This window comes from Rhinopithecus bieti, unplaced genomic scaffold (assembly GCF_001698545.2).
Source record: "Rhinopithecus bieti isolate Rb0 unplaced genomic scaffold, ASM169854v2 scaffold_495, whole genome shotgun sequence".
NCBI lineage: Eukaryota > Metazoa > Chordata > Mammalia > Primates > Cercopithecidae > Rhinopithecus > Rhinopithecus bieti.
In genome coordinates, this window is record NW_016803120.1 from 734,509 (window position 1) to 752,857 (window position 18,349).

Below are 18,349 nucleotides of genomic sequence, written 5' to 3' on the forward strand. Positions count from 1 at the left end.
TTTTGGAGACAGAGTCTCACTCTGTCGCCCAGAGTGGAGTGCAGTGGCACAATCTCGGCTCACTGCAACCTCCACCTCCTCAGCTCACTGCAACCTCTACCTCCCGGGTTCAAGTGATTATCCTGCCTCAGCCTCTTGAGTAGCTGGGATTACAGGCATGCACCACCATGCCCAGCTAATTTTGTATTCTTAGTAGAGATGGGGTTTCACCATGTTGGTCAGGATGGTCTCAATCTCTTGCCCTTGTGATCTGCCCACCTCAGCCTCCCAAAGTGCTGAGATTACAGGTGTGAGCCAATGCGCCTGGCCAGGAATTTTTACTGTCTTTTCTGACTACAAAAGTAATACATACTAATTGAGAAAAATTTGAGGTTACTTAAGAAAAAAAAAAACAAAATTATACTAATGAAAAGTTTGTCTATGATCGTTTTCAAGTTTGTCAGTTTTCATATTGAGCTACAGTGCCACCCACGAATCCTCAGGGTACTTACTTGCTTCTTGGGGAGCAGTAGAATGGAGACAATGTTGAAAGACCTTAGTTAATGCCTGGTTTTATTATTTACTGATTTTTGTGTCCTTAGACAAGTTACATACCTCTCAGAGTCTATATCTATATTTGTAAAATGAGCAAGACAAAGACCTCACCCACACAGAGTTTATATTCCATGGACTAAAAGAAGACAGGCAGTAAACAAATTAAAATAGACTAACCCTATGTGGTGGCACACTCCAGTAGTTCCAGCTACTTGGGAGGCTGAGGCAGGAGGATCACTTGAGCCCAGGAATTTGAGGCTGCTGTGAACTATGATTACCCTACTGCACTACAGCCTGGGCTACAGAGTGAGACCTTAGCTCTTAAAAAAAATTAAAATCTAAACAAATGGGCAATAAACAGAATAAGAATATAAATAAAATTGATTTGGGGGTAGTAAAGGTGTTAAAAGAAATAAAGCAGAGTAAAAGAATAGAGTGGCACTACAGATGGGGGGAGTAGTATTTTAGATTAGAATGATTAAGGGAAGTTTCTCTGAGGAGGTGACATGTGAGCAGAAGCCTTAAAATGGAGTAGAAGAGCTAGCCGTTGGAGAGATTCAAGGAGCTGGGATTCCAACTGGAGAGAATCGTGTGCACTGTTTTGAGCTAAAACTAAAATTGGTCATAAAAGAAACCACGGTAAATCCATTGTGAAAGGAGACAAATGCCAGATCATGAAAAGTTTTATAGGCTAAGTAAAAAGCCTGGCCTTTATTCTAAGTTGAGTTCTCTGAGGACTAGGATCATATATTTTTCATGTTGGTGTTATTTCTAGTATGTGGCACATACTAAGCTCCCAATAACTTGAATTTTTAATACATGAATTGCATACGAAGGTAGGGTACAAGTTGCCACTACCTTTGAATTGAGTTTGAATGAAATAGCCAAGGTATGAAGAGCTTGGTATCTCAGGTTACTTAGTGATTCCTCACCATCTAAATATATTTATTTGTATCCAGAACCTGAATATTAATGTATATACTATGATGCTTCTCATGATTATGGGTATATGAAAGCATTTAATATTTTCTAATATACAGAGTTGTATAGATGTCATAAATGCCCCTGTATTTTAAAATGTAGGTAGGAAAAAACGGAACTGAAAATTGCAATTTTATCAGTGTTTTTTTTTTAAAAGATGTGATTTAGAGATAATCTCTCTAATTTCTTGTAATTTCATAGTTGAAAGTTAGAAATTAAATAGTGTTTTATTGTGACAATAAAGGACATGTTTCTTGCATTTACTTCATGGGTTCAAGTGTGCTGAGTGTATTGCTGTTTGAAACTCATTTATTATTCTTTGCATGGCTTTGTTGTAGCCTCGAGCTGTGGCAGGCTTTCGAGGGACGGTTCGTTATGCATCAATCAATGCACATCGGAACAGGGTAGGTATCTGGACTAGAGTCATATCTGTATAAGTATGCTAATAGCTTAAATCAGATTGTCTTCTTTTTTATTTTATTATTATTATTATTTTATATTATTATTATTATTTTTTGAGACAGAGTCTTGCACTGTCCCCCAGGCTGGAGTGCAGTGGTGTGATCTTGGCTCACTGCAACCTCTACCTCCCAGGTTCAAGTGATTCTCCTGCCTCAGCCTCCTGAGTAGCTGGAATTACAGGTGCCCCCCCACCGCGCCCAGCTAATTTTTTGTATTTTTAGTAAAGGCGGGGTTTCACCATGTTGGCCAGGCTGGTCTCAAACTCCTGGCCTCATGATTCGCCTGCCTTCGCCTCCCAAAGTGAGACTGACTTCTTAATAAAAACAAAGGTATGGAAAGTGCTTGCAAGTTGAGGATCCCTTTAATAGCTACAAAGTTGCTTGAAATGTTTGTCCTAATTCATTCTTGTGTGGCACTGATGGTAATGGAATTGGTAATACTAATGCACGGTATAGTGTATCGTGGATAATAGATATGTGCAGCTGCTTGGAAAATAAAATTGAATTTGCCAGAAAAGACTTTATGAGTAGGAAAAGTGGGCATTTTTATGGATTATCAACCCTTTAACTTTTTTTGCATGGAGTTGAGAAGCTGAACAAGTGATTCCTTGATAAAATAGGGAGAAAAGTGTTTTTTCTTGATTCTTTTCTTTACCTTGTTGCTGTTCTGATAAGCCAAAATTGCTTTAATGAGAACTTGACCAACATATAATAGGAAGAGTATACTGTGGTCTTAAATGCTGTGCTCCAGTTAATTTGGTTTCCTATGGTGTGATTATAAATTGAAAATAATAAAGCCATTTTTCTCAGTGTGTAGCACTCTGCCAAGCATTTAAACTCATTTGGTTTGATTCAGTGTTGCTTTATTTTATGATATCTAGTCATTTACTTTGCCTTGAAAAGAATTTCTCTTCTTTTCCTGATAGATTCTTATAAAAGTTTAGAAATACTAGGTTTTCCAATTAATTTTATTAAAGAATTATGTCAACATTGGAATCTGTGAAAGTACATTATTTTTAAGATAAACGTAAGTATTTTCAGAGATTATAATAGCTACATAAGCATTTTCAAAATAGCGAATAGAAAGAGATTATGTACTTTTATTGCTTTAATTTAGACAGCGGCAGTTTCTTCTAAAAGCCTTTCCAGTGTAGTGTCCTTTAACACTTGATAACTTGCTTATTTGTTACTCATCTAACCTTGTAGAGGAATTTGATAGTATATAGCAGTGGTTCTTAACCCTCTTTTCTGCTCCCAGCACACCTGAGGGGTAGAATGCTTTTACTCAGTAATGTAGTTCACAACGATCGTTTGTGAGGTGATGCAGGAGTGCAGCTCTTGGAACTTCCAGAGTTGCTTGTCTAATCTTAAAAGGTTTCCCAGATAATTCTAACATGCTTTTTTTTTCCATACTCTGAATCCCTGATTTGATAATATCTAAAAATAATACACGCCCTTTCTCTTTTTCTGGTTCCTTAAACTTTACTTTTTAGAAACAGGGTCTTGTTCTGTTGCCCAGGCTGGAGTATAGTGGCAGGATCATAGCTTACTATAACCTTGAACTCCTGGGCTCAAGCAGTCTTCCCGCTTCAGCCTTCTCAGTAGGTAGAACCACAGGTGCACACCACTGTACCTGGCTAATTTTTTAATTGTTTGTATTGACAGTCTTGCTATGTAGCCCAAGCTAGTCTCAAACTCCTGGCCTCAAGCAGTCTTCTAGCCTCGGTCCCCCAAAGTGCTGGGATTACGTGCATGAGCCACCATGCCTTGCCAAATCTTAAAGTTTTAACATAAATAATTCTTAAATAATACAAGGACTTTTAAAAACACTTGAGCCTGGCCAACATGGTGAAACCCCGTCTCTACTAAAATATAAAATTAGCCGGGTGTGGTGGGCAGGCGCCTGTAATCTCAGCTACTCGGGAGGCTGAGGCAGGAGAATTGCTGGAACCTGGGAGGCAGAGGTTGCAGTGAGCCAATAGCGCCCCATTGCACTCCAGCCTGGGCTGACTACAGCGAGACTGTCTCAAAAAACGAGCAAAACAAAAAAACACTTGAATTCTGTCATACTGTCTTATTGTTGTTTTACATTTTAATCTTGTTAATATTTATCTCAATACTTTGAAAAAATTACTTTCTTCTGCTTCTTGGGTCACTGTTGAGAACATCTTTGTTACTTTATTTATTGTTGTTACATTTTTTTTTTTTTTTTTTGAGACGGAGTCTCGCTCTGTCGCCCAGGCTGGAGTGCAGTGGCCGGATCTCAGCTCACTGCAAGCTCCGCCTCCCGGGTTTACGCCATTCTCCTGCCTCAGCCTCCCGAGTAGCTGGGACTACAGACGCCCGGCACCTCGCCCGGCTAGTTTTTTGTATTTTTTAGTAGAGACGGGGTTTCACCGTGTTAGCCAGGATGGTCTCGATCTCCTGACCTCGTGATCCGCCCATCTCGGCCTCCCAAAGTGCTGGGATTACAGGCTTGAGCCACCGCGCCCGGCCAACTTTTTTTTTTTTTTAAGAGATGGAGTCCTGCTCTCTCGCCCTCCCTTGCCCAGGCTGGAGTGCAATGGCGTGATCTTGGCTCACTGCAACCTCTGCCTTCTGGGTTCTAGCAATTCTCCTGTCTCAACCTCCTGAGTAACTGGGATTACAGGCATATGCCACCACATCCAGCTAATTTTTTGTATTTTTTAATAGAAACGGGGTTTCACCATGTTGCCCAGGCTGGTCTCGAACTCCTGAGCTTAGGCAATCCACCAGCTTCAGCCTCCCAAAGTGCTAGGATTACAGGCATGAGGCACCGTGTGCGGCCTTAATTTGTCCTTTTTAAAATTTTATTTTATTTTTTATTTTTTGGGAGAGTCTTGCTCTGTTGCCCAGGCTGGAGTATACTGGTATGATCTCGGCTCACTGCAGCCTCAACCTCCTGGGCTCAAGCAATCCTCCCACCTCAGCCTCTTGCGTCGCTGGGACCACAGGTATGCGCCACTACACCTGGCTAATTTTTGTATTTTTTGTAGAGACGGAGCTTTGCCATGTTGCCCAGGCTAGTCTGGAACTCCTGAGCTCAAGCAATTCACCTGTCTTGGCCTCCCAAAAAAGTGCTGGGATTACAGGCATGAGCCACCATGCCTAGCCAAATTGTCCTTTTTATTTGAATACTTTTGGTATCTTCTGTCTTTGGAGTCCTGCATTCAAATGTGCCTAGGTGTGGATTTTTAAATATTTATCTGTTTGGGATTTGATGTGTTTCCTAACCAAAATGTTCATGTCTTTCCTCGATTCTGGAAGATTCTCATATTCCCTTTTTCCTTTTCTCTTTATACCCTTTTTGCCCAGTCACCAAATTGATGTATTAGACTTTCTTAGGTTTTCTTATTCTGTCCTTTGTACTTCCTTCTAAGTTCACTACTGGATTTTCTAATTCTCTGTGTCTCTGTGCTGCATTCTAGATAATTTCTTCAGATCTGTTTTCCAATTGATTTTTTTCTGCTGTGTTTGATCAGCTTTTAAACCTGTCCATTGAGTTTTTAATTTCTATAATTGTGCTTTTTATTTCTAGATGTTCTTTTAGTCATTTTCAAATCCGGTTGGGTTTTGGTTTGTTTTTATTGAATATGATTCTTTTCTGGTGACTGATCCCACTTTTCATTTTAACATTTTAAACATTCTTCGTATCCTATAATTCCATTTCTGAAATCCTTGGATACTTTTTTCTACTTTTTGTAGCTTCTTTTGACATTAGCTTATTAATATACTTTATAAATCTGAATAATGAACATTTGGTGAAGCTTTTTGTATAGCACTTCTATGAGGTCTGAATTTAGGGATGTATTTATCCTGAGAGGACAAATTTGCTTCTGTCATTCCTGCAGGGCATGATCACCCTTGGTTTTTCAGACCACACAGGTATATATTTAACCCCCAAGTCTAAATGAGGGACAGGCCTATGGTAACAAATTCTCAGGGCAATTTTTTAAAAACTCATTTTTTTCTTTTGATAGCCGTTAAATTTTGCAGAAAACAATTATTATAGTATAATGTACACACCAAATACTACACTACGGATGTAACCCTTTTAGGGCCCTAGCTATATGGTGGGGGTGGGGTGTATCTCAGTTACAACTCCTGTCCTATGTAGGCCCAAGGCCTTTATGCCTGTCCCCTTCCTGGTGGATATGCTGATGACAGATGCCCCCAGAGCAGCCAAAACTTCAGCATCAGCTTGCTTCCCTTATTTACACCTTTAAAAAAAAATAGCTTTTAAGAGTTCTCTTTCTTCTAAATGAACACATTAACTAATGGGCTGTTATGTTACTTCCAGCATTTCCATGTTTTGGGGTGTCCTTTGTTTCAGAAGGTTTTTCTATTTGTATATTCTGCCATATAGATTGCTGTATTTCTATGTAAATTTATATATATATATATATATTTACCATATAATTTTTTGGGAAATCAATTTACATTTTTCACCTAATAAGGTGAAACAAAATGGTTAGGCCTTGACCAGTGTAATGTACTCACAAGTCATAGTAATGTAATGTGACTGGATTTTGTTTTGTTTGTGAAGGAAATGGGAAGACATGATGACCTTTGGTCCTTATTCTACATGTTAGTGGAGTTTGTGGTTGGTCAGCTGCCATGGAGAAAAATAAAGGACAAGGTAATTTTGGGAATGGAGATGTCCATTTTGTGCAAGAAATAAAATTTCTCCTGAATAAACATTTTGTTGAAAATATACCTATGTATAAGACTTAAAATCTATAAGCACTTTTACTATATCCCAGTATATATATTTTTCTCTCTGAGCTGACATTAGAGATCAAATTAATGTTATGAGATTTTTCTGTGTACATGGAGAATAAACACTAATTGCTTCTGATTAATTTATAGCCCTCCGTCTTAGCTTTTAATTGTATTAGTTCTCCCCTTTGTTTTTGTAAGTCAAGTAAGCTTTTAGTTTTTGATTGTCACATTGTATTGTTTGATTTAGAAAACTAAACACATGTGTTGATAAAGAAAAGTAGATCAGATTTAAGATAAATTATTTTGAGATGGGTGCAATGGCTCACATCTGTGATCCTAGCACCTTGGGAGGCTGAGGCAAGAGGATCATTTGAGCCCAAAAATTCGAGACCAGGCTGGGTAACATAGCGAGACCCCCAACTTTACAAAAATTTTTTAAATATTAGCTGGGCATGGTGGCATGTGCCTGTAGTCCCAGCTACTTGGGAAGCTGAGGCAGGAGAATCACTTGAGTCTCAAAGGTCGAGGCTACAGTGAGTCGTGATCATGCCATTGCACTTCAGCCTGGGCGACAGAGCAAGACCCTGTCTCAGAAAACTAAATTAAATAATTTCTTTTGGGGACTATCAATATACTGATGCAGAACTCTGTACTACTTGTTTGGTTCTGCATAATAGTTTTTTTCCATTTTAAAACATTGTACATTAAGCTGTTAGTAAGAGCTCAGTTCTTGCTTTATACTTAATTACCCACTATCTCATTCCCTAGTATATACCCTTGAGACGGCTACTGAGGGGCTCTTAATGCCTAACCGCCAAGAGAAATTGACTGTAGCTCTTTTTCTCTTTACTTCCCAGGAGCAAGTAGGCTCTATTAAGGAGAGATATGACCACAGGCTCATGCTGAAACATCTCCCTCCAGAATTCAGCATCTTTCTAGACCATATCTCTTCTTTGGATTATTTTACAAAACCAGACTACCAGGTAACCATCTTTGTGAGTTCTGTGGGTTAGTTATTTTCTCTGCTAGTCTCTGCTTTCACTTATTGTAGCTTTGAAGGTGTTATAAATGAGTAGGGGAGGTCCTTAGAATCAGACTGTTTTAATACATCCTGAGAAACATGGTGAAATTAACTTGTGATGGGAGTGTCAGTGTGTGTGTTATGTTTCATCCCTCTGGATGGACTTAACTTCATTAGAGTTTTAGGTTTGTTCACCTTGTAACAAATTTTACTGTTCCTGCATGATTCTTTCGGCATATAGAACTGCTGATAGTTGAAATTATGTGAATTCTATGGCTAATTTTTTGACCAGAAGGAAATGTCCAACTAGGTAATGCATCTGTCAAGGGCTTTAGGGCAGCATATCGTATGTTAATATGCTGTGGGACAGCGGTCAATGAAAATTGGCTCCATTTTGTCTGTGGTCAGAGAATCATTTCCTTAGAGCATCAGTTAATGAGCCTTAGAAGGCTCTATTTGGTCTACCACAAATTGCATCCCTAACCCCAACCAGCGGTATTTCAGAAGATTCTGTTGCTCTCAGGAAGAATTTGGTCAGGGCTTAATACCAAATAATTGCTACCACCGCAAACATAAATGCAGCCACACATAGAGTAATAAGAATTATATTATATATATATAATGTATATATAAACCATATATATATTAGTATATCATTCTTACAAAGGACAACACATAGACTGCATGAGAATGGTAGTTAAATTCTAAAGTATTGTCAGTGTTGTGCAGTCAAAAGACTAAGAAGTATCTATAGCACAGTGAATGTATTTGCATGTAGTAATCATTTCTCTGTGAAATTGCTGCTTTTGTATAAGATACGAACAGGATATAAAGCAGAGGCAACATACAGCCATGAGTCCTTAGAGACCTTAAATGGGTGAGCTTGTCTTCTCACGCATATACCAATTTGTGTTGTAAACAATAGGGACTGCCTAACAAATTGAGAAGATACACTGTGTGTGAGTTGTTTTTGTATGTGTTCTTATATTTGCCTTTTGTATGTATTTTCTGAAATGTATAGCGTTCACATTACTTAAAGCAATGAAATTATACCTGTAAGACTAGATTCAAGAGGAGGTGAAAAATGTTCCAACTTTCCCATCTTGAGTGCTAATAATTTTTTATTGACAAAATTTGCATAGGGAAATTTAGGACAGTAAGACTTCGATCACATTCTCTTCTTAGTTAAACCTACGTCTAAAGAAGACTATCATATTTACCAGCTAAAGTTTGAAACTTAGATCTATGATTATTTTCAACTAACAAATTATTGTTCTCAAGTTTTTCAGTTGGACATTCTCCTAGGGGCTTTTCTGTCACTTAATAACAAAGCAAAGTATGGTAATTTTCCATTTTTGGAAGAAAGAGAACAGGCATAACATTACTTTGTTTCACAGATTCTGTAAATAATCCAGCTCTTTCCTGCTCTGATCTTTCATAAGCAGTGAGTGAGAACAGAGGGCAGGTGGACAGGAGAAGGATAATTGAAAAAAGATGTTGATGTAAGTGATGGGTGTGTTCTAATGACTTGTATCAATATGACATCAGGTTTCAAAAGCCTGAGCTTTGCAGCTTCTGCCTCTTGTTTTTCTGCTCAGTCTTCATCTTGAGAAAAATAACTCTACTTTTAATCTGAGTGGTCTTGTGAACTAATGCTGTCCCTGTGATTAATTTTACAGCTTGAGATTCATTCCTGAATTTGATTTTACTTACTGTTCTTTCAAGATTTTATTTTCTTTATTTAAAAACATTTTTTGAGACAGGGTCTCACTCTGTCAGCAAGGCTAGCGTGCAGTTGGTGCAGTCACGGCTCACTGCAGCTTCAGCCTCCAAGACTCAAGTGATTCTCCCACTTTAGCCTCCTGAGTAGCTTTATCTACAAGTGTGCACCATGCCTGGCTTTTTTTGTTGTTGTTTTTGTTTTTGTTTTAAAGCAGAGATGAAGTCTCCTTATGTTGCCCAAGCAGGTCTCGAACTCCTGGCCTCAAGCAATCTCCTTCTGCCTTGGTCTTCCAAAGTGCTGAGATAATCAGCGTGAAGCCACCATACCTGGTCTTTTCTTTCAAAATTTTAGATTTTTCATGGGACAACCAGTAAAGTTAAAACAACAATAAACCTCCTTCATCAACAAGCAAAAGCATATCCATGTTTAGTATGACTGCTTCCCTAGCTACATCAAAGGTCAAATAGCAATAATATGTTTCCAGCTTTGTCTATTCTGAACTAAGACCAAAGTCAATTTTTTTGTTGTAGTCAAAGTGTTAAATGATGCAGTTTTACAGAGCTTTGTGTGTATTTTATAAATCTTTAAAATTTAGAATATCTTGCCATAGAATGTTATTACTTCAACATGTTGCACATGGCCAACACCTCATCCAATAGCTGCTACCGTTCACTCTGACATCAGGTGTGGACCTAGAGAGAATAACTATTTTGTTTTCTACCAGGAATCTTTTATGTGTCTCTCACTTTACAATAAAGGCTGAAATTTGCTTTTGAGAAGTTTTATATTATTTTGTGAAATTACATCAAGTTTATCTGTACTTAGTATTTATGTATGATTCTGTTTTCCTAGCTAGCTTTTAAATCCTGGAGAAACAACCATGTCTTTTTTTTTAACTCCATATTACACCTGGCACCTAAATTTTCAACAAATGTTAGGTAAATTTAATTGAGTCTTTACCAACAGTCTCCTACACAGAGAATACAAGAAAAATTAACCCTATAAGTGATTAAATACTGTTTTCTGTCTGTTAAAATAAATGTGAAGATATCAGAATTATAAACAAGATTAAAGCAGATATGTTCCTATAAATATTGTTTTTTAGATTCTAAATTATAACAACTATAAGAGATAGAGTATTTCAACCACAGTGATTCATGCTTGTAATCTCAGCACCTTTGGGAGATTGAGGCAGGAGTATCACTTGAGGCCAGGAGTTTGAGACCAGCCTGGGCAACCCAGTAAGACCCTGTTTCTACAAAAAACAAAACAACAACAACAAATAACAAAAAAATTAGCCAGGTGTGGTGGCATGCACCTGTAGTCCCGGCTACTTGGGAGGCTGAGATGGGAGGGTTGCTTGAGTGAATCAAAGCTGCAGTGAGCCATAATTGTGCCACTGCACTCCAGCCTGAGTGACAGAGTGAGACTCCATCTCAATAACAATACTAGTAATAATAGGATCACATGATCCTGATAAGAACACAAATATCTTTATTAGAGTATTCAAATTATGTTAAGCATCACTTAGCAAGTTGAGAAGACTAATGAAATCCATAAATATTTACACTGTTGGTGAAACTGAAACTAAAATGTGTATCTCAACCAGTTCACCCACTGCTACAGCATTGCTAATATCAGAGGATAGGATAGAGAGGAAATGCAAAGCTAAGCAAGCTTCATTAATCTTCTTAATATACTTTCCGTGTTTAGGAATGGGACTATTTAAACGTAGATACGTCAAAATGCAGTAGATTTGCCTCTTGCTTTGGGGGACATAGAGCAGTTGTAGGATCCTCTGACTCTGATAACATCTGAATTAAATTTTTCTGAGGGCACAGATGCTACTTGTGAGGCAAACAAGAAAAAAGGTTAAGCTGAAAACAAGGGGGAACCTCCTATCAAATAGAGTGGTAAAGGAAGGTCTCTTTCTAAAGCTACCATGTAAGGCCAAGGGGTGCCCAATCTTTTGGCTTCCCTGGGCCACATTGGAAGAAGAATTGTCTTGGGCTACACATAAAATACACTAACACTAATGATAGCTGATGAGCCAAAAAAAAAAAAAAAAAAATTGCAGAAAAATCTCATAATGTTTTAAGAAAGTTTACAAATTTGTGTTGGGCCACATTCAAAGCTGTCCTATGTTACGGGTTAGAGAAGCTTGATTGTAAGCCAAGCCCCAAAAGATGGGATTGTGTTGGCCATGTGAAGAGCAAAAATAAGAGGTAGAATGTTAGAAGCCGAGGGAAGAACATGCACATGCGTGGGCCCTAATGGGAGAAAGGACTGAAAGGAGACAAGTGTGGCCAGACAGTAAATAAGGAGAGAGAACAGGTTGAGGCGAGGTTGGAAAGAGTCAGAAACCAGATTATGCAGGGCCTTGTAGGCTTTTTTAAGGAGTTTGGATTTTTATTCTAAGTACAACACAAAGCCTCGGAAGTGTTATAAACAAGACCATGGTGATGCGATTTGTGCTTTAAGAAGATTACTTTTGCAGTTATGGGCATCCAAATGAAACAAAGGAGAATCAGAGACTAGTTGGGAAGGTACTGAGATAAGCTGAGGTATGCCTTGGAAAGAAATAATTTTTTTTAAATCAGTGTCTTTTTTTTTTTTTTGAGACATAGTCTTGCTCTGTTGCCCAGGCTGGAGTGCAATGGTGTGATCTCGGCTCACTGCAACCTCCACCTCCTAGATTCAAGTGATTCTCTGCCTCAGCCTCCCAAGTAGGTGGGACCACAGGCACATGCCACCACGCCCAGCTAATTTTGTGTAGGGTTTTATAGAGATAGGGTTTTACCATATTGGCCAGGCTGGTCTCAAACTCCTAGCCTCAAAGTGCTCAAACCCGCCTTGGCCTCCCAAAGTGCTAGGATTACAGGTGTGAACCACCATGCCTGGCCTAAAAATCAGTGTCTTAACACCATAAAGGTTCTTGATCATATAATACACGAGTCAAGTTGTACAACTCTCCTAGGCAACTTTTAAGAGTAACTTGAAAATCCAGGATCTGCCCACGTATTGACACTGCTGTCTTTAATACATGGCCTTTTACTATTATCAGGAAAGGGAATAGTGTGGATGATGGCTTAGGGGTTTTACAGGCAGGCCTGGAAGTGATCTACAACACTGGTGTATGCCCAGTAGTCAGAACTCAATCACACTGACCCAACACTAACTGCAGGGGAGGCTAGGAGATAGAGTATTCCCTTCTGGCCAGGAGGCAAGATGATGATGACCTTGACTTGAGAGAAGTAGTAGAGATGGAGGGAAATGGGTGACTTCTTGCCTTGGCGCTGTTAGCCTTATCTCCTTTCATTCCCCATTGTACTTATGTGATCTAGTCATATTAGACCCCTCGATGCAGTCAAATGAGATTACCAGTTCTTCTCCCAGTGTGCCTTGCCTGGAATGTGCCTCTGTTTCATAACACTGCTTGTCTTGTGAAACTGAAAGCCTAGCTCAGATGTCAGTTTCTCCGCAGTCTCCTCTGATCCCTTCCATTCCTTCTGTATTCCATACTGGAGTAATTTCTTCTGTTCAGCTCTTAGAGCAGCAGTACTTTGTTTTGTCTCTTTATTATATAAGCTCCTTAAGAGCCAGGGCCTTGCACATTTATCTCAGTTTTCTCAAGAACATAGCACAATGATAGGCGTTTAATAAAAGTGAAAAATTCAATTAAATCTGCTTGATTTTTGCTTCTGTTGAATGTAAACCACCCAAAGACAGGACTGTGTTTTGTTAACATTTATATTCCTAGCACTCAGGACAGTAGGCGGTCAATGTATGTCTGAAACAAGGAGTGAATATTTGATGTAGCTGTAGAATACAATAGAGTCACACTGTGTTTATGTGACTCACTTAAATTCAGCTGTGTGTTCAGGAGGTAGAAAAATCTTAACATCTGTGATTCTGCCTGCCCTTTGGCTTAGTCATGCCTTATGATGAGGGTAATGATTTAGTGCCCTGAAGCATCTGCTATTCTCTCAGTCTTCTCGTTGACAGCAGTCCAGTGGCCCCAAATCAGGCTGCACCAAGTATGAGTCCAATAGTTGAAAGCAGAGTACTTTTTTTGGTACAAGTGTGACTGCTGTTTGCAGCCAGCTTACTTTATCCACATTCATATGAGGAAAAGACATCTATTCTGGAGCTGGAGGAAAAACTGGCTCTGTTGCACCTATGGAGAAATGGTAGTATTCTGTACTTTGTGGACATTTTAAGGTGTTTTCAAGGATAATTTCAACTAGATGCTGTTTTTACCTTGCCTGCTGACTGGCTGTAACTCTTCTATAGTAGAAATAGCACCATACGTAAAAGACCTGTTTAAATTGGTGCTTTGCCACATACTGTTTAGATAACCTTTCTAGATCTCAGTTTTGTAGTCGGTGAAATGGTGGAAATACGGACTTCACAGCATTGTTGTTAAGATTTTTTTTTTTTTTTGAGACGGAGTTTCGCTCTTGTCACCCAGGCTGGAGTGCAATGGCGTGATCTCGGCTCACTGCAACCTCTACCTCCCAGGTTCAAGCAATTCTCCTGCCCCAGCCTCGCAAGTAGCTGGGATTACAGGCATGTGCCACCAGGCCTGGCTACTTTTGTATTTTTAGTAGAGATAGGGTTTCACCATGTTGGCCAGGCTGATCTCCAACTGCTGACATCAGGTGATCCACCCACCTCGGCCTCTCAAAGTGCTGGGATTACAGGTGTGAGCCACGGCGACTGGCCGTTGTTAAGATTTTTAATGAGGTAATTATGAGAATAATTTGTAAATTTTAAAGTATCATGTAAATGTTAGAAATGTAAGTGGTTTTACATGTACCTCCGTGATGCTGCATTTGCTTATAGTAATCTCTGTTTCTTTTTTTTTTTTGGCACTCCTGGTTGGAGTGCAGTGGTACAATTTTGGCTCACTGCAACCTCCACCTCCTGGGTTAAAGCAATCCTCTCATCTCAGCTTCCCAAGTAGCTAGGACCACAGGCGTGCACCACCACATCTGGCTACTTTTTATATTTTTAGTAGAAATGGGATTTCACCACATTGGCCAGATCTCAAACTCCTGACCTCAGGTGATCTGCCCGCCTTGGCCTACCAAAGTGCTGGGATTACAGGTGTGAGCCACAGCACCATGCCTATAATCATCTCATTTTTCTTCACTGAGCATTACCTTCTATGTTAGTAGAACTTCTTTTATTTCCTCTTTGCTGCTTTGTCCTGTCACAGCAATAAGAAAATGTTGTTTACCTTTTTTATTGGCCTTATGAGGAGGCATTGAAAAGCCTTAGTGTACTATATTTCCAGGCAGTTTACCGTTTGGACTGATTGAGCCCCTGAAAGGGAAGACTGATATCAGCCAGAACTTTTGACTGAGTAAGTGACCATGCTGCCTTACCCTGCCTCAGGTCCTGGGGCAGCCAACCATGGGGGGCACTTCTGAATCTCCAGTATCTTGATATGCAGACATGCGCCACATAATGATATTTCAGTCAATGATGGACTGCGTATATGACAGTGGTCCCATAAGCTTATAATACTGTGTTTTTACTCTACCTTTTCTATATTTAGATATGTTTACATACACAAATACTAACCACTGCATAACAATTGCCTACCGTATTCAGTACAATAATATGCTACACAGATAGGTACCTTAGTAGCAATAGGCTATACTATACAGCCTAGGTGTGTAATAGGCTATACCATCTAGCTTTGTGTAAGTACATGTATTAGTCAGGGTTCTCTAGAGAGACAGAACTAATGGAATATATATATATATAAAGGGGAATTTATTAAGTATTAACTCACATGATTACAAGGTCCAACAGTAGGCCATCTGCAGGCTGAAGAGCAGGGAGAGCCGGTCCGAGTCCCAAAACTGAAGAGTCTAATGTTGGAGGAAAGGAAGCATCCAGCATGGAAGAAAAATGTAGGCTGGGAGGCTAGGCCAATCTTACCTTTTCATGTTTTTCTGCCTGCTTTATATTTGCTGGCATCTGATTAGTTGGTGCCCACCAAATTAAGGGTGGGTCTGCCTTCCCTAGTCCACTGACTCAAATGTTAATCTTTGACAACACCCTCACAGATACACCCAGGATCAATACTTTGTATCCTTCTATCCAGTCAAGTTGACACTTAGTATTAACCATCACAGTACACTCTATGATGTTTGCACAATGAAATGCCTATGGACACATTTCTCAGAATGTATCCCCATTGCTATGTGACACCTGATTTAATGATGAAAACAGGTAAAGGTTGCAACTTCTTTGACTCATTCTCTTTATTTTATTATTATTATTATTATTATTATTATTTTGCTGGCTTAGTTTGCTAGAGGATGGATGCAATTAAATTTTTTCTTTACCAATGTTGCTAAAATCCCCAAGGAGAGCACAGAAGTAAAGAATGTGTGCAGACCACTCCTTCTGGGATCTCTGTCTGGTTTGGCCTACCTGCCCCCACTCCTGCCTCCACCATGTCCATCAGGGTGACCCAGAAGTCCTACAAGGTGTCCACCTCTGGCCCCCAGGCCTTCAGCAGCCTCTCCTACACGAGTGAGCCCGGTGCCTGCATCAGCTCCTCGAGCTTCTCCCGAGTGGGCAGCAGCAGCTTCTGGAGTGGCCTGGGTGGAGGCTGTGGTAGGGCCAGTGGTATGGGAGGCATCACCGCCGTCACTGTCAACCAGAGCCTGCTGAGCCCCCTTAACCTGGAGATGAACCGCAACATTCAGGCCGTGTGCTCCCAAGAGAATGACCAGATCAAGAGCCTCAACAACAAGTTTGCCTTCTTCATAGACAAGGTGCAGTTCCTGGAGCAGCAGAACAAGATGCTGGAGACCAAGTGGAGCCTCCTGCAGCAGCAGAAGACGGTTTGGAGCAACATGGACAACATGTTTGAGAGCTACATCAACAACCTTAGGCGGCAGCTGGAGACTCTGGGCCAGGAGAAGCTGAAGCTGGAGGCGGAGTTTGGCAACATGCAAGGGCTGGTGGAGGACTTCAAGAACAAGTATGAGGATGAGATCAATAAGCGTACAGAGATGGAGAATGAATTTGTCCTCATCGAGAAGGCTGTGGATGAAGCTTACATGAACAAGGTGGAGTTGGAGTCTCCTGGGAAGGGCTGACTGACAAGATCAGCTTCCTCAGGCAGCTGTGTGAAGAGGAGATTGGGAGCTGCAGTCCCAGGTCTTGGACACGTCTGTGGTGCTGTCCATTTACAACAGCCGCTTCCTGGACATGGACAGCATCATCACGGAGGTCGAGGCACAGTACGAGGAGATGGCCAACCGCAGCTGGACTGAGGCTGAGAGCATGTACCAGATCAAGTATAAGGAGCTTCTGACGCTGGCTGGGAAGCATGGGGATGACCTGCAGCATACATAGACTGAGATCTCTGAGATAAACTGGAACATCAGTGGGCTCCAGGCTAAGATTGAGGGTCTCAAAGGCCAGAGGACTTCCCTGGAGGCCGCCATCACACATGCCGAGCAGCGTGGGGGAGCTGGCCATTAAGGATGCCAATGCCAAGCTGTCTGAGCTGGAGGCCGCCCTGTAGCGGGCCAAGCAGTACATGGCACAGTAGCTGCTTGTGTACCAGGAGCTGATGAACGTCAAGCTGGCCCTGGACGTTGAGATCGCCACCTACAGGAAGCTGCCGGAGGGCGAAGAGAGCCAGCTGGAGTCTGGGATGCAGAACATGAGTATCCATATGAAGATCACCAGCAGCTATGTAGGTGGTCAGAGCTGGCCTATGGGGCCTCACAAGCCCTGGCCTCAGCTACAGCCTGGGCTCCAGCTTTGTCTGTGGCGTGGGCTCCAGCTCCTTCAGCCGCACCAGCTCCTCCAGGGTCGTGGTTGTGAAGAACGAAACCCGTGATGGGAATCTGGTGTCCGAGTCCTCCAACGTCCTGCCCAAGTGAACAGTTGTGGCAGCTCCTCCTAGCCTGCCCCGCCTGCAGCTGCCACAGAGCCCCAGGAGGGAGGCCGCTGTGCAGGTTAACCCGCCTGGGGCTTCTCCCTAGCCCTCAGCCATCCGTGTGGGAGTTTACTACCTGGGGACCCCAGTTTGCCCATGTCTCCAGCTACAAAACAATTCAATTGCTTTTTTTTTTTTTTTCGGTCCAAAATAAAACCTCGGCTAGCTCTGCCAAAAAAAGAAAAAAGAATGTGTGCATTTCTTTCCCTCTGTTGCATCTACTTGTCACTGAAGTAGGGCAATTTCTTTTGTAGTAAATAATCTGCCTTTGAATCAGCCAAGCCAACATTGCCATTGTGCTCCCCTGCTTAAGTGCTTTATTGATCCACTAATTTACAATTTATTAACTGAGAATTCAGGAATCAGGATTGTTAGTGAGTTCTTAATATCACCTTACACATAATTCTTGGTTTTGCAAAAGCTGGACTTGGTCTACACTCTCTTTGAAAGGGCAAACTGGGATTTCACATGGAGGTAAATATGATACAGCTATTGATTGCACTTTATGCTAAGGATAAGAGGAATGCTTCACCAAGGCATTGTGTGTATGTCAGATGACTGACTGCCATAAAGAGTAAGGATATTTCAGGTAGTAGGAGCTGGCACCAAGCATCTATGTAGGCTGCATATAGGCATATAGTCGATTTATTTTAGAATAATATATTTTTGTTGATTTTTTTCTAGTTATTAAAAGTTAATACGTGGTCATTATAAAAGTTTTAGAATTATAGAAAAATGGTAAATTCACATTACTCAGAATCTCATTATCCTGACATAGTAATTGACTTTCATTGTTTATTTATTTATTTTGAGACAGGGTCTCACTCTGTCACCCAGGCTGGAGTGCAGTGGTGTGATCTCAGCTCACTCCAAACTCTGCCTACCCAGGCTCAAGTAATCCACCCCAGCTT

The 18,349-nt window shown here is 40.7% G+C and overlaps 1 protein-coding gene and 1 pseudogene across 8 annotated transcripts in view; both read left to right on the forward strand.

The window, feature by feature from the left end:
• The window catches only part of TTBK2 (tau tubulin kinase 2), a 181,863-nt gene that overhangs the window by 107,834 nt on the left and 55,680 nt on the right, over positions 1-18,349 (forward strand). For all 8 annotated transcript variants that reach the window (XM_017858979.1, XM_017859127.1, XM_017858920.1 and 5 more), the window contains 3 exons: positions 1,854-1,919; positions 6,544-6,636; positions 7,577-7,702. In XM_017858979.1, coding sequence (XP_017714468.1) covers positions 1,854-1,919; positions 6,544-6,636; positions 7,577-7,702 — 285 coding nt within the window. The remainder of the gene's footprint in view (positions 1-1,853; positions 1,920-6,543; positions 6,637-7,576; positions 7,703-18,349) is intronic.
• Positions 14,696-17,538, forward strand: LOC108520231 (keratin, type II cytoskeletal 8 pseudogene; annotated as a pseudogene).